Raw genomic sequence first — 12,875 nt, 5'->3', positions numbered from 1 at the left:
CCATTTAAATCAGTACTTCTAAAACTCCTATTAACTGTTTGGCCTACTGTAGTTTGTCTGTTTTCAATTTAGACAAGTTGGAGGATGTCCAGTACATGCACAATGGCAGAACATTGTATAATGGCGTAAATACATAAATTTACCCCAAATATATTTCCACAGCTTGAATTTTGGGACAAGTACTGGGTTACCAAATGCCAAGATTTTTATAAAATGGTTGTGTTCTAAAAGAGTTCAATGTTGAGAGTAGTATGATGAAGCTCATAACATGATTCCATCTACCACAATAATAGGTTTATTAACTTGAAAACGTTTTCCTTCACCAGTTCTGCAGAGAAATGTGTAGAGAAGTCTAAAACATGACAGAAGATTAAGACAGTGAAAAAAATTTTAGTGCAATATTTTGTCATATTTTAAGTGATCAAATGTAGCAATAGTGAAATTCCTAGGGAGGTTGGCTTCATTTTAAAGGCCACTTAGTTACTTCCTAAAATTTAGTACATTTTTTTAAATTAAATGTGCCAAAGCTAGTTTAATATTGACACTTGAAACATCTATGGTTTAAAGATGTCTCACAGGAAAAAAACCTTATTTGCCTTTTCCATTGAGCTTGACCTGCAAGAAGTCTTAGAATTGTTAAATGATTTGGGTTGGAAGAGACCTTAAAGATAATTTAGTTCCAAACCACATACTGTGGCCAGGGGTATTGCTCACTAGATCAGGTTGCCAGTGCCCCATCCAGTCTGACCTTGAACACTTCCTGGGATCATAGGAGAATTATTACTTTGCTCTCTGGTTTTTTGTTTTCTCAGTTTTTGAACTTAGATGTTTTAGTAGACTGGTGAAATTAGCATGGTGGCCATGTCTCTACTGTATAACTGGTGTGCACTAGAGTCCTAAAAAGACTGATTGATGCTGCTGCTGTCAATGAGGGAGTTGTGGTGTTTGAAACACCCTGCACTGGTGGTTTGGAGCATTTCTGAGAGGTAAACAGCAGTGTCTCCTATTCTCCACTCTTAATAGCAATAATACCCCAGAATGTCAAGCACAGATACTTGTCTAAGCCAAATCCTCTCTGCACATTTCCTCTATCCTAGTCTTCCTTTCTTGAATGGGACCTATATTGCTTTCTGAAGAGCTGTGAGTTCAAACTGGCAACATGAAGTTGGATCGCAAAAACCATTTTTTCCTATAAAATTTTCTGTATTTTTTATCATTAAGTTGTCTTTCATTCTTCACATTTTGAATTACCAAGGTGGTCGACTATTTAAGCAACTTAGCGATGTGTCTCTTTACACTGATGTAAAAATGTGTTCTGCAAAATGCTTTACAGTCCAGGTTATCTGCCTGTCCACAACAGGAGTCCAGCAAGGCCATGCCACAGGTCACTGCATTTGCATTCTCTGCACTGTTCTATCCACAGCTGCTGGAGGGACGTGGACACAGGTGCAGACTTGGGAGGGCTCCTGAGCTGAGCAGGGCCACTGTTTTATTGCAGTCACCTCCATTTTTCCTTCCTTGCTCTTGTTTGTTGGGGTCTTGCATTGCTTGTTGTTTCCAAGACAAATATTAAGACTGCTGGCATACAGTACTTTTGCAGAATTAATTTGTTTTTTAGAATTTATATGGCTTAACTTTATTAAATTGAGTCATTATCAGATTATTATGCCAATAATCATAATTATTTTACTTGCTGAATATTATTTTCAAATAATTTTGATAGTTATGGATATATCATGAAGTGGTGTTAACATTATGTATACTATGATTCTGCATGCTATTTATTTCAAGTTTTTAAATATAATTATTTGATCAAGACATCATCTTCAACTCTTGAATAAAAAGGACGTCGTAAGCTAGATAACGTGGGGGTTTTCTTTCTCCTCATAGATAATGTGGAAATTTTACTTCTGCCCATTTTGTTTCATTTCAGGTCCTTTAAGTGCAGACACAGACCTTTCAAATCACTATTATGGTACAAACAGCAGTTCAGTTGCAGCTGCCATCCTGGTACCATTCTTTGCTCTAATATTATCAGGGTTTGCATTTTACCTCTACAAACACAGGTATTGTAAATATTATTTATTCAATAATTTAATAAGTTTTTATGTTTGATTTTGATAGGTAACTAGAGAACACAGTGCTAAAAGCTTTTAAGAACATCTTTTCCCTAGAAAGACAAATATTTCTAGGTATTCTCATGAAGGAGTTCAGTGCAGGGCAGTTCTTAATGGTGTACATTTTGAAAAATGAGTTGCTCTATTAAGGAGCAAAAACCTTTCAACCTTCTTGGTTTGTTAGGCTGAATCAGATTGAAATCTGAGGTCACATGTTCTATGTTTTCATTTTAATGCCTTTTTGAATTGAATGCATGCTGCTTTTTTCAAAAAGCTTATTAGTACTAATTGTACAAGCTGAAAAATCCATAAATCCCATGAGGGAACAGCCCATAATGCAACTACTTATGTGCTGAGTCAGCTAATGATTACTATAAGAATTGGCACCACTTCAGGTCATATGAATCTTTTATATGTCACTAGATAATAGAATAAATCCAACAATGTTGTCTGAAATCTGGTTTGAAGGCTGATATCTATATATCCTCTGAAAATTTGTTCATTCTGAGAACTCTTTGCAAAATAGTATATAACAGGAACATGCTTTTTAAACTTTTGTACTATAATCATGACACCAAGAGTATTTTGTGGTTGCAAGAAATCACACAGACAATCTGAGGTCTACCAGTGCCCTACGATGCACAGACTGTCTGCCCTCCTCAGCATTAGATGGTTTGGGAAAAACAAATTGCCGTGGGGCTTGAACTTGGGAGCTGCAGTAAAAAATGATCCATGTCCTGAAATGTGGTATAGCCTTTTGTTGACAAAACTGCTCAGGAAGAGCTGTCAACTATGTCTTCAAACCTGATATTGTAAGACACTTTTCTGATGCCTACAGGCCTACATTTTCAGACAGCTCCTGTTCTGCAGTGGTGGTGCAGAGCTTTAAGAGCATCATGAATGCCCAGGCATTTGGACCTGGAGAAGAAATAGAATTAAAAGGGAATATTGCTTAGAAAGAGGAGGCAAACTCATAAAAAATTAATTTTTTGACACAGGGGTACATTTTGTAGTTTATCCAGTGAAATTTTTAATGCCCTACAGGAGCAGTAGAGATATGTATGTATTTAATAGAGATAAAATTCATTCTTTAGACAAGCAGCTATAATCCTTCTGTTAATGGTATGGCTGGTGCAGCATTGCAATTCTGCCAGCATTTGAATTATATTTGAGATAGGAGATGTTTCTCATAACTTAATATTTCAAATAATATTTTTCCCTTTCTTCTATATTCAGTGAATTGCTCACACTAAACTGCAGGTTTTGGAGGTGATGTAAGTGTCATATTGCCATCAAAAAACTAACAAGTTGATTAGTGAGGTAAATTAATTTTAGGTCAAACTTTATTCTTTTCAAAAGAAAGGATGTTCCAATGGAAAGAGAACAGAATCTGTAAGTTTTGAATGGTCTTTCTTGAAATTACATTAATGATCAGAGTAACAACATGAAACTTTCAAAATGATGCAATGGTAGTTATGTCCCTAGGGGATCTCTGTAACAGAGAATTTGAAGGTCTTAGGGTACAATTTTATGGATGTTTCTGCTGTGCTATCTAACACAAACATCATCTAATTAGAACCAAGGTTGTTAAATCTTTTTTACACAGTTATAGCTGTTATCTGGCTGACAGGGATTACTTCAGGAATGAAGACTGCATCCCAATTTTTCTGAGCAAAATTAAAATATATTTAATTAATTTTAGTTAGGAAATGTCCTAGTTAGTTTCTGAGATTGTTTAGAAGTTATAAAATTAAAATAGGCATAAAAAATATCTATTAGTAACAGAATTATTTCCATGTTGTCAATTTCCTCTAGTGATAACTTTCAGGGACAGCTTTCCCCCTATCTGCTATCCAAAACAGAATGATTTTATAAGACCAACTTGACTTCCAGAACCCTTTTCTGAAGTTATATAATGAGATTATAAATGGTTTTATTAAGCACCAAGGACTTACATTTTGCAGTCTTTTATCTCCTTTCTTGCCTTATTACAATTACTTGTATAAAACAATATACTGAACTTATTATATTTCTTTAGATACTTCTAGATACTAAGAGATTTAAGTTTAAAATATTAGTATATAATATAATAGGATATCACTTTCTAAATATATCAGAAAAACTGCACAGTTCTGGCTTATTTTTATTTAATTATTGTCTTATTTTTCTCTAACAGAGCTTTGCATAAAAATGTAAATGTTCTTGAAATTTTGATAAACCTTTCATGGTAAGAAAACACTCTCAAAAAGAAAAGATTGGTTAGTTTCAGTATCATTTGATATACTGAATTGTCAACATTTATGGGAATATCAGTCAGGATTTGATCAAACTGATTTCAGGTGTTTGGCTGAGGTATTTAGCAGTGTTTATTGTTGGTATGGAGGTAGAAAGACATGCTCTGGGAGATCTACCTGGAATAAATGGAATTGCAAACACTTACTGGGAGGTTACTACCACTAGCAGTGCAAGATATTCTGAATGCTTGCTGTTGTATGTAGGCAGAGTGGAAATATTAGAATGTCTTATTGCTGATGATAATTTCCTGTCTTTTTTTCCCCAGAACAAGACCAAAAGTACAGTACAACGGATATGCTGGACATGAAAACAGTAATGGACAAGCTTCATTTGAAAATCCCATGTATGACACAAACTTAAAACCCACAGAGGCAAAGGCTGTGAGGTTTGATACGACTCTGAACACAGTTTGTACAGTGGTATAGCCTTCAGTGCCCAATATGACTGATTCATAGCCATACCTCTGATGGACAAGCAGTAATTCCTTTGGTGCCATATACCAGTTTCCCTTCTCTTGGCTTTGCTGCTGTAATCTTTAACATCTTCTGTCAGCCTACATGCAGCTAAATTTTCTGGTAAAAACGTGTCAGTCTTCGGGGGATCAGACAAAGAATATTTTTTCATCTTATAGTTGGATCAAAATGCCTGGCTGCATCTGCTTCAAACCAAGGCACACTTTAAGGAAGACTGCCAATTTGTCATATTTAATGCCTCAGACTCTCATATTTGTATGCGGCTGAATGCCTTTCAATGTGTTCTTCTGGGCACTTGGATAAATCCTTTGAGTACTGTGACAAATGATAGCACCACAGATTATCCCCAGGAATATTCTGAAGAAATAAAGCTCTCTTGAAGAAGGAGACAGCCTTCCTTGAGGTTGCATACACTTGCAAATGCTTTACCATTGAAATCTTGCTGAAATTAGAAATACTTACAGTATATTTTATTCATAGGGCAGTTTTGCCTATTCCCCAATCTGCCATTAATATCGCAAAATATTAATGCACAATTTTTTTTTTGCACTAGGGTGTAATGGCTGACTGAGTAAGATACTGGTAAAAATATACAGGGTTTCTACACACTGTCCATTGTATATAGACATTCACTCGCTCTTTGCCAAGCAAAGCATTCCACAACAAATTTACTTGGAGTATTAAATTGACCCCCATGTTTAGCACCAGTTAAAATCTATAGTGCTATAGAGGATAACGTTTCTTTTGTCTATTTTTAGCTAAACTTAATTGTAAACATGATTACAAGTCACTGGAGACTTTCAGCCAGAACAAGAGCCCATTTCTAAGAAATTTTCATTGCCACTATTGTTTTCTTCTGAAATTGGTCATCAATCACCACTGTCAGTATCATACTATTTAACAGCAGGGGGGTTAGCAGCTATTGCTGCTTGCCATGTACAAATGTGAATACTAATTTATTTTAGATAGCTCATAAAGCCTGTGAGCCTGTGCTCATAATACAGTCTTCCCCTTTGCATTTTTTTCCCATTTTTCCTTTAATATGACATCATTTTCTGATGTTACATGGAACTAAAACACATCACAGTAGGATAGAAAAACACAGGGCAAATTGTCCATCAAAAATGGTCATTCAGTTTCTACTTTGAACAAAGAGAAATATTCAACTATCTTTGCTTTGTTTTTTTAAATTTTATTAAACACACTGCTTGCTGCTTTTTTACTCACACAGTTTGACACAGATCTTTATTCATATAAAGGCTGAGTAATCATTAGTGTTTGCACAGAATTAGAGGTTTTATTGAATGAAAATAATCAAAAATGCCATTGGGCAGATTAATTAAACTGAGTTTTAAAATTAGGAAATCATAGTAAATAATGAAGCAAAATCTGGTTTTAGTCATACACATTGAGTTCATATACAGGAAAGATGTTTTGCTTTTCTTCTAATTCAGGGCTGTTTTTTGAATGCTGTTTTTTTGTTTTACTTTTCTGAACTTCAAAATTTCTTATTGTCCTATTGCTATCTAAGCCTGTTGAAAAGTTTTTTCTGAACTTCATATGTGTGTAGATCTGGCTGTTATACACAAAACAAAAAGGTAATATAAACCCAGTAACAGATTTTTCAGCTAATGTTGCAGAATGCAACAAAAATTTCAAAGGTAACCCTTGGTTAGCTTAACAACTACATCTGTTAGATGAAAAATACCAGCAATATAATACATAATAATTTTAGGGCCTGCAGCTGTTATGTTCTTTATATGAGCAAGAAACTCTGAAGAAAATTTAATAAATAATCTTTTCTAGTCAGTTCCTTGTTCATTTTGTTTGTAGTTTTTTGCTTTCTTTTTTGTTTTTTTTTTTTTTCTGAAGTTATTGTGCAGTAAGTTTCATTTAGCTGTCCCATTTCAGAGTCCTTCACATTTTCTGAGAAAGAACAGTCATGAGGTAAAACTTATCTTGATCCTCCCCTGCAGAGAGGCAGTTGCTTGGCAAATAAAGAGCTTCTGTAGGAACAGTGGGCTAGGAAGGAGGATATTGTCTGAGTAAAGTTTCTGACAGGTTTTAAAAATTGACATTACTGCATTAAAACTCTTTCTGTAGTGGCAATGACAGAAAAAAAAATGGAATTTTGAAAACAAAATACATAGCTTTTATTGATGAGTACTAGTCCTGTCATTACAGTGTATGCTTCAGTGCCCTGTCTCACTATGACCACCAAGGAATGTGTTGGAGGATAAAAGAGGATAGTTAAGACCATAGTTTGGTCTTTTGTATTAGAGCACCCAGATTCCATGAATCCATTATCCAGTGGTTCATTTTGAGAGGTAATGTAACAATTACTTATCCTGAGTGCTCTTTGATCAGGGACACTCAAAAGGACCACACTTGCAAATTATCCTAAGTCTGCTTGGAGTGTTGATTAAGCAGCAGCCTCACACTGGAAACCAAGCAAAACCAAAGTATAGCAGTTTAATCAGTTCTACCCACACCTTTCAAATTCCTCTCCTTTTCACTGTGTTTGAGTCTTCTGTTCAGGTTGGATCTCCTTCTCCCGAAGTTATTATACAGAGGGCTATGTATGCATGCATTTAGATATGGTGCTTCTTCAGAGTGAGGCTCTTAAGATGATGTGCAGTGGCTGGGTAATGGCAGCCAGGAATTTTTTTTTTTTTTTTCATATAAATGCAGAAGACTTTTCCCCCAGCGTTGACCAGATCATTATGACAGGCTAATAATACATGCTATATTTTTTTTTAAAAACAGGTTATGTGCTTCAAAGCTGTTAAAAACTGCTGCTTGTATCACACATCTTGCCTTTCTCCAGGCTAGCTGCAATAATTTTTTTTCTTGTGTAAAATATTTTGTAAACAAAAAAGTTGTTATTAAAAAATAAAAAAAAAAGTGGGGGGTGGGGGGACTGGGGAGAACGCCCGCATAATGACCAAGTCAATCTAATTTTCATTCCCACTATTCCATTCTGCCATTTCACTACATGCTGCTGTGACATGAAGTAGGTGCAAAAGAACTTTTTGTACAGAGATATATTTTTTATGAAGAATTTGTAAAATTATTAAATATGATGTACTTTTTTGATTAATGTAGGTAAATTGTTAAAAATAAATGTTTTTACAATACAAAAAGAAATTGTAATTTTCCCAATAATGTAAAATTTACCATCTTTAGCTGATTTTCAGTTCTGATCCTATTACACTTGTATTAATATTAAAGTGGCCTGTTAAAAATAAACAGTATTCTCTTTTGAAAAAAAAAAAAAAAAGATACAAACATAAAAGACTGTAATATAGCCTGTGCAATGCCACCTACCTTGAAAACAAAACCAGAGTTCTAATTAAATATTTAATTTTAGATTTTCATCTACTGTGTGACCTCTTCTTATCAACTTTGTTTCTTCTATTTCCTTTTATGCTTTTAAATCTCAGATACCAGTTTTTATTATGTAATGTTAGTCTTGTCATCCTTTGTTTTCAAGCATTTTGTAACTTGGGAAAAAATTCAGGCTCTGTCTAGTGAGGTGGGATTTACCTCCTCTTATGTTACAGATTCAGATTTTAAAATGTGACTTAAGTTTTTTGGTTATTTATAAAAAATAACTGGTTTATTCTTCCACAAGCCTGCAGCCTACCCACGGAATTGATGGATCACATGGAGCCAGAGGTATTTCCAATTTTAATCAATTTTAATATCTGAGAGCTAGTTCTTCAAATGTACATACTTTGAATGAAATAAAAGGGCTTTTCAAAATGCTTTTATACATAAAGTTAGCCATATATATTAATCTTTTCAAATCAATATATGAAATTCTAAACATTTAAAAAATATTTTAGCATGTATTGATGTTAAAAAAACCCCTGATTTTATTTACTTCCTGACAGGTTAACAAAGAGTCAGTCTTCAAGAGTATTCTACCCATTATTCCTTTGGGAATCAGTGGTAGTATATGTGTGTGGTTCACTTTTAGAAAGAACTGATATGTGCACGTCCTTGCTGCCTTTCTCATCCTCACAATGCATCCTTCTGGTAATATGATATCTTATAAAAGTTCCCATCTCTCACAATGATCTGATTATCCTGACACTAAGCTGTAAACTGTAATCACTGACACTATCACAGCTGATATTGAGGTTCTTTCTGACAGGGAGTCATGATTTTTACCTCTTTCACAAACAGGAGTCTAAATTTGCTAAACAAATGAGCTATTGTTCTTTTCACTATTGCCAAACTGCAGTGACAGCTTTTAAAAATTATTTCCCCTTATGATCTATCGAAAAACACAGCATAGTATATCTAATTTCAGATTCTACAGAAATCATTTTAGAAAAGAGATATTTTCTGGGTGTTGAGGATGCAGTTATGTAAGAGCTACTCTCAATTGAATCTGTAAAGAATGAACATACTTGTTTTCCAGCTGGCATCTACTATCTTTGTAGCAGCAGTGAGTTCATAAACAGTATCAAAGCATAACAATTGCTATGATTTACTCAAAATGGAAAATGCATCTTTAAAAGCTGCATTTAATTTTAAAATCCAATAAATTGCATTAAACACTGCTGTCTGCTCCAGCATGATTACTAACTCCAAACCACAGGACCTTGACGTCATATGGCTCAATGCTTGAAGGAGCTGGGGTCGAAAGGTGAAAGAAGAAGGTCTTCTGCAGGATATTGCCTTTAAATAAGTCAAATAAATTGCTTTTAAGCATGCATCTGTAATACACATAAAGAAAACAAGAAAGCAACCATAAAATAATAGAAGGGCCTGGGTTGGAAGGGGCCTTAGAGATCATCTGGTCTCTCCCATATGCAGGGACACCTTATATGCTTGAGGGATTCAATCCAAAGGCCTTTATGTTTTTTAAAGCAGTATTACAGTTTCAAAACCTTACTGATGACAGTTTCAAACAAAAAATGATTTCCACCAAAGAGCACAGTATTATAGTCTAAACCTCACTAAAAAATCCAAAAATGGTTAACATATGCCTATACATATGCCTAGTGATTAGTTATCAGAACTTGGTTATATATGTATGATATGAGACATTAGAAGATCCTCCTAAGGAGTTTTACATTTTTTTATATGTAGAAAATTATAATTATACCAAATTACAGATATATGTAGCAAGCATGGGGAAGTGTGAATAAGCTTGGAGCCTAATCCACAAGGGAATTTGGGCTCAGTTTTTCAGTGTTTAACTTCCAGGAATGTTTGTTCCTTGACAGAAGTTTCAGCAACAAGTTGTGTGCCTACAGCTCATGCAAAAAATGAGACCTGTAAGATTTTCCATGTAATTTCCACAGAGCTCAGCAAGTTGAGTAGAGCCAGCTGAACTAAAGAGTAGGAAATACTATGGCAAGAGGAATGCTTAAGCATGTCAGCTTTGTCTCAGGAACATACATCTTTTCATTGGAATTCATGACAGAAATTACTCAAATCTGGGCAGATTAGTCATATCAGTAGGGGATTATTTTTCCTGCAAGCCCCAAAACACAATGGACAGTTAGTGTTCCTTTTCATTTTCACGCCCAAGAGTGTACTGGTTAAAGTGGTCAAATTAGGCATTTGGGGTCAGAGGTCAAGACTTCTTGAGCCTGAGGAGAAACACAACATTGTTAATCATAACTAAGATTGTTATAAGCACTCATCTGTTAAAAGCAAGTCCTGGGAAATTATCAGTTCCTCTTTCTCCCTGCAATGCACTATTTGACATAGTAAAGATTTTGAAGAATTCCCTTTGGATTGTGCCTTGAAGACAAAATATGTGAGGAGGAAGAATCCTTTTAACCATGATGTAGGTAAATTAGCATGAAGAATAAAATTGTGTGACTGGTGGTCTACACAGGAAGAAACGATAGGTGGGTTGAATATCAAAACACACTCAAAACAAAGGGTTTTGAGGATATAAATTTTGAATTTAGGATATGAATGTCAGAAACTATAGACCTCTTTAACTCTTGGTGTACCAAAAGTTTGAGTTGGCCCGTGCTGTGAAAGAACACAAGGATAATTCCTTAAAGGAAAAGATTACACAGAAATTAAGTGTTAAAAGAACATACTCCCATGCTCAGGAACATCCTCTGACATTGTTATATTTTCTAGTATAAATACAGTCTTAAAAATTTGAGCGGCTCTAAGAGCAGAATTGCTCACCAAAAATGCTCATCAAAATGAGATTTATTATTATCCTCCTATAAAGGCTAATGATCATCTTATTTGGCAACTGTAACAAAAATATAATAGATGATGTACCTCAGATGAGGAACCTTTTTCTGTCAATGTGTAATAAGCATGGGCAGAACGTGTCCAGCAGACTGAAGTTTTTGACATACCTCACAGAAGATCATGCACTCAAATTTCGTCATAAATTAGGTGAACGCTGCTTATTCTAAAACAAATAATCTAGCTTTAGACAAATCCAAACCTCAAATGTGGCCAGCTGAGGTACATTAAGATGGTGTTGAAGAGAGATGTACTAAGTTCTACCTCCATGGATGTTGTATCGGAATAGAGCTGTTGGGACAGTGTGGAGACAATCTGTAACTTAACACAGTTCTATTGAAGTCCTTTAGTCGCACTTTCCTCTTATATGTCATTATCCATGCTCATAATATCCACATAAAGAGTTAAACAGTGCAGGAGTCTAGGCTGAAGGTAAAGGCTCAATCTAGATGTGATTTAGAAGGCTGCTGAAGAAGAATGTGTTCTCAGTCTGGCATTCTGAGTGATGCTGTCTGTTGATCTAGGTCATTAGGTAGGAAAAATAGGTTTTGGAAAGGAAACAAGTCAATTCAAGCCAGAAGAGGGGGACATGGAAGAAGAGTCTTCTATTATTCATCTCAAGGTTTGTACAGGACACAGCACTTATACTGGGTTACAGGGGTTATGGACTTTGGGTGTATTCCATGTAGATCCACTTCTAGAGCAGTAATCCATGTGTGATCTCACCAAGGCACAGAGAACAGACCTGGCTGAATTATTCATAGGCCACAGCACAGCAGCAGTATGGCAACCTGATATGGAGCTCTTCCACTAACATGAAGAGTTGCTGTTTTCCAGATGGACCTGATATAAGACTCTGGATCCCTGCTCATACAAAGTGGCTTCCAATAACAAAGAAAAGACAATTAGAGGGATTAACTTATTATCTGATATGCTTCTTTCACTGAGACATTGAAGACGTCTTGCTTGTAAAAGGGGGTTAACCTGAGAAGCTGTGCAGAGATGGGTTGTCAGGTTTGGTTGTTATGAGAGGGCAGGAGGATAAGGCTCTGTTTAGAGGTTTTTGGAAGTATAAAAATAGTCAGGAAAAGTGCTAAAAGAACATACATAAACGAACAAAAGGGTCAGCTGTGATAAGGGGGTCAGCTGTCAGTCCTGGTGGTTTTGTTGATAGAGTCATAAGGAAGACAAGGTGGAGGAATGCACCAACAAGCATGAAAGCAAAGTTCTTCAAGAACCCTTTGGTCTGGAAAGGTTAGATGAAGAAATTCCTGGAGTTCCTGAATCCCTGAGGGAGGTTGAGGAGTCCTCAAAATACCCAGGTTTATGCTGATCATCTTGACATTGCTGAAAAAATGAAATTAACAAATAGAAGGTTACTTTCACTTTCGTCCCTCTCCCTTCCAGCCCCAGCTATCATTTTTCTGGTCATGATAATCAGCTTTTGTTTGTCTTCTGAATATTATCCATCACACCCTTGATCTCCTTCTTTTTCTCTCTATTTTCTCTGTAACTCGCTCTCCAGTTTTCTATGACTTGATGAATAAAATATGTAATTCATAAGGATTTTGCTTGTGACTTTGCATTTCAGGGAACAGCAAAGTCTGGTTAAGGTGGGAGATGTATCTGAGAGGTTGGGAGGGGATATCAGAGCTTGATACGGTTAGTAAAGGGTGAAGAATAAACAAAAGGGAAGTAATATAGTTTGGCAAACATTTGCATTTGAGGAAAGCAAAGGCAAAATGAACCATTT

At 35.5% G+C, this 12,875-nt stretch overlaps 1 protein-coding gene across 2 annotated transcripts in view; it reads left to right on the top strand.

Moving 5' to 3' along the window:
• Nucleotides 1–8,262, top strand: part of CSMD1 (CUB and Sushi multiple domains 1) — a 1,059,975-nt gene extending 1,051,713 nt beyond the window's left edge. For both annotated transcript variants that reach the window (XM_074538179.1, XM_074538178.1), the window contains 2 exons: nt 1,934–2,066; nt 4,678–8,262. In XM_074538179.1, coding sequence (XP_074394280.1) covers nt 1,934–2,066; nt 4,678–4,837 — 293 coding nt within the window. In that variant the 3' untranslated portion in view covers nt 4,838–8,262. The remainder of the gene's footprint in view (nt 1–1,933; nt 2,067–4,677) is intronic.
• Nucleotides 8,263–12,875: the final 4,613 nt, after the last annotated feature.

Source organism: Zonotrichia albicollis, chromosome 3 (genome assembly GCF_047830755.1).
Source record: "Zonotrichia albicollis isolate bZonAlb1 chromosome 3, bZonAlb1.hap1, whole genome shotgun sequence".
NCBI classification, from domain to species: Eukaryota; Metazoa; Chordata; class Aves; order Passeriformes; family Passerellidae; genus Zonotrichia; species Zonotrichia albicollis.
The sequence above is the reverse complement of the archived record's forward strand: the minus strand, read 5'-3'. Positions and strand labels throughout refer to the sequence as shown.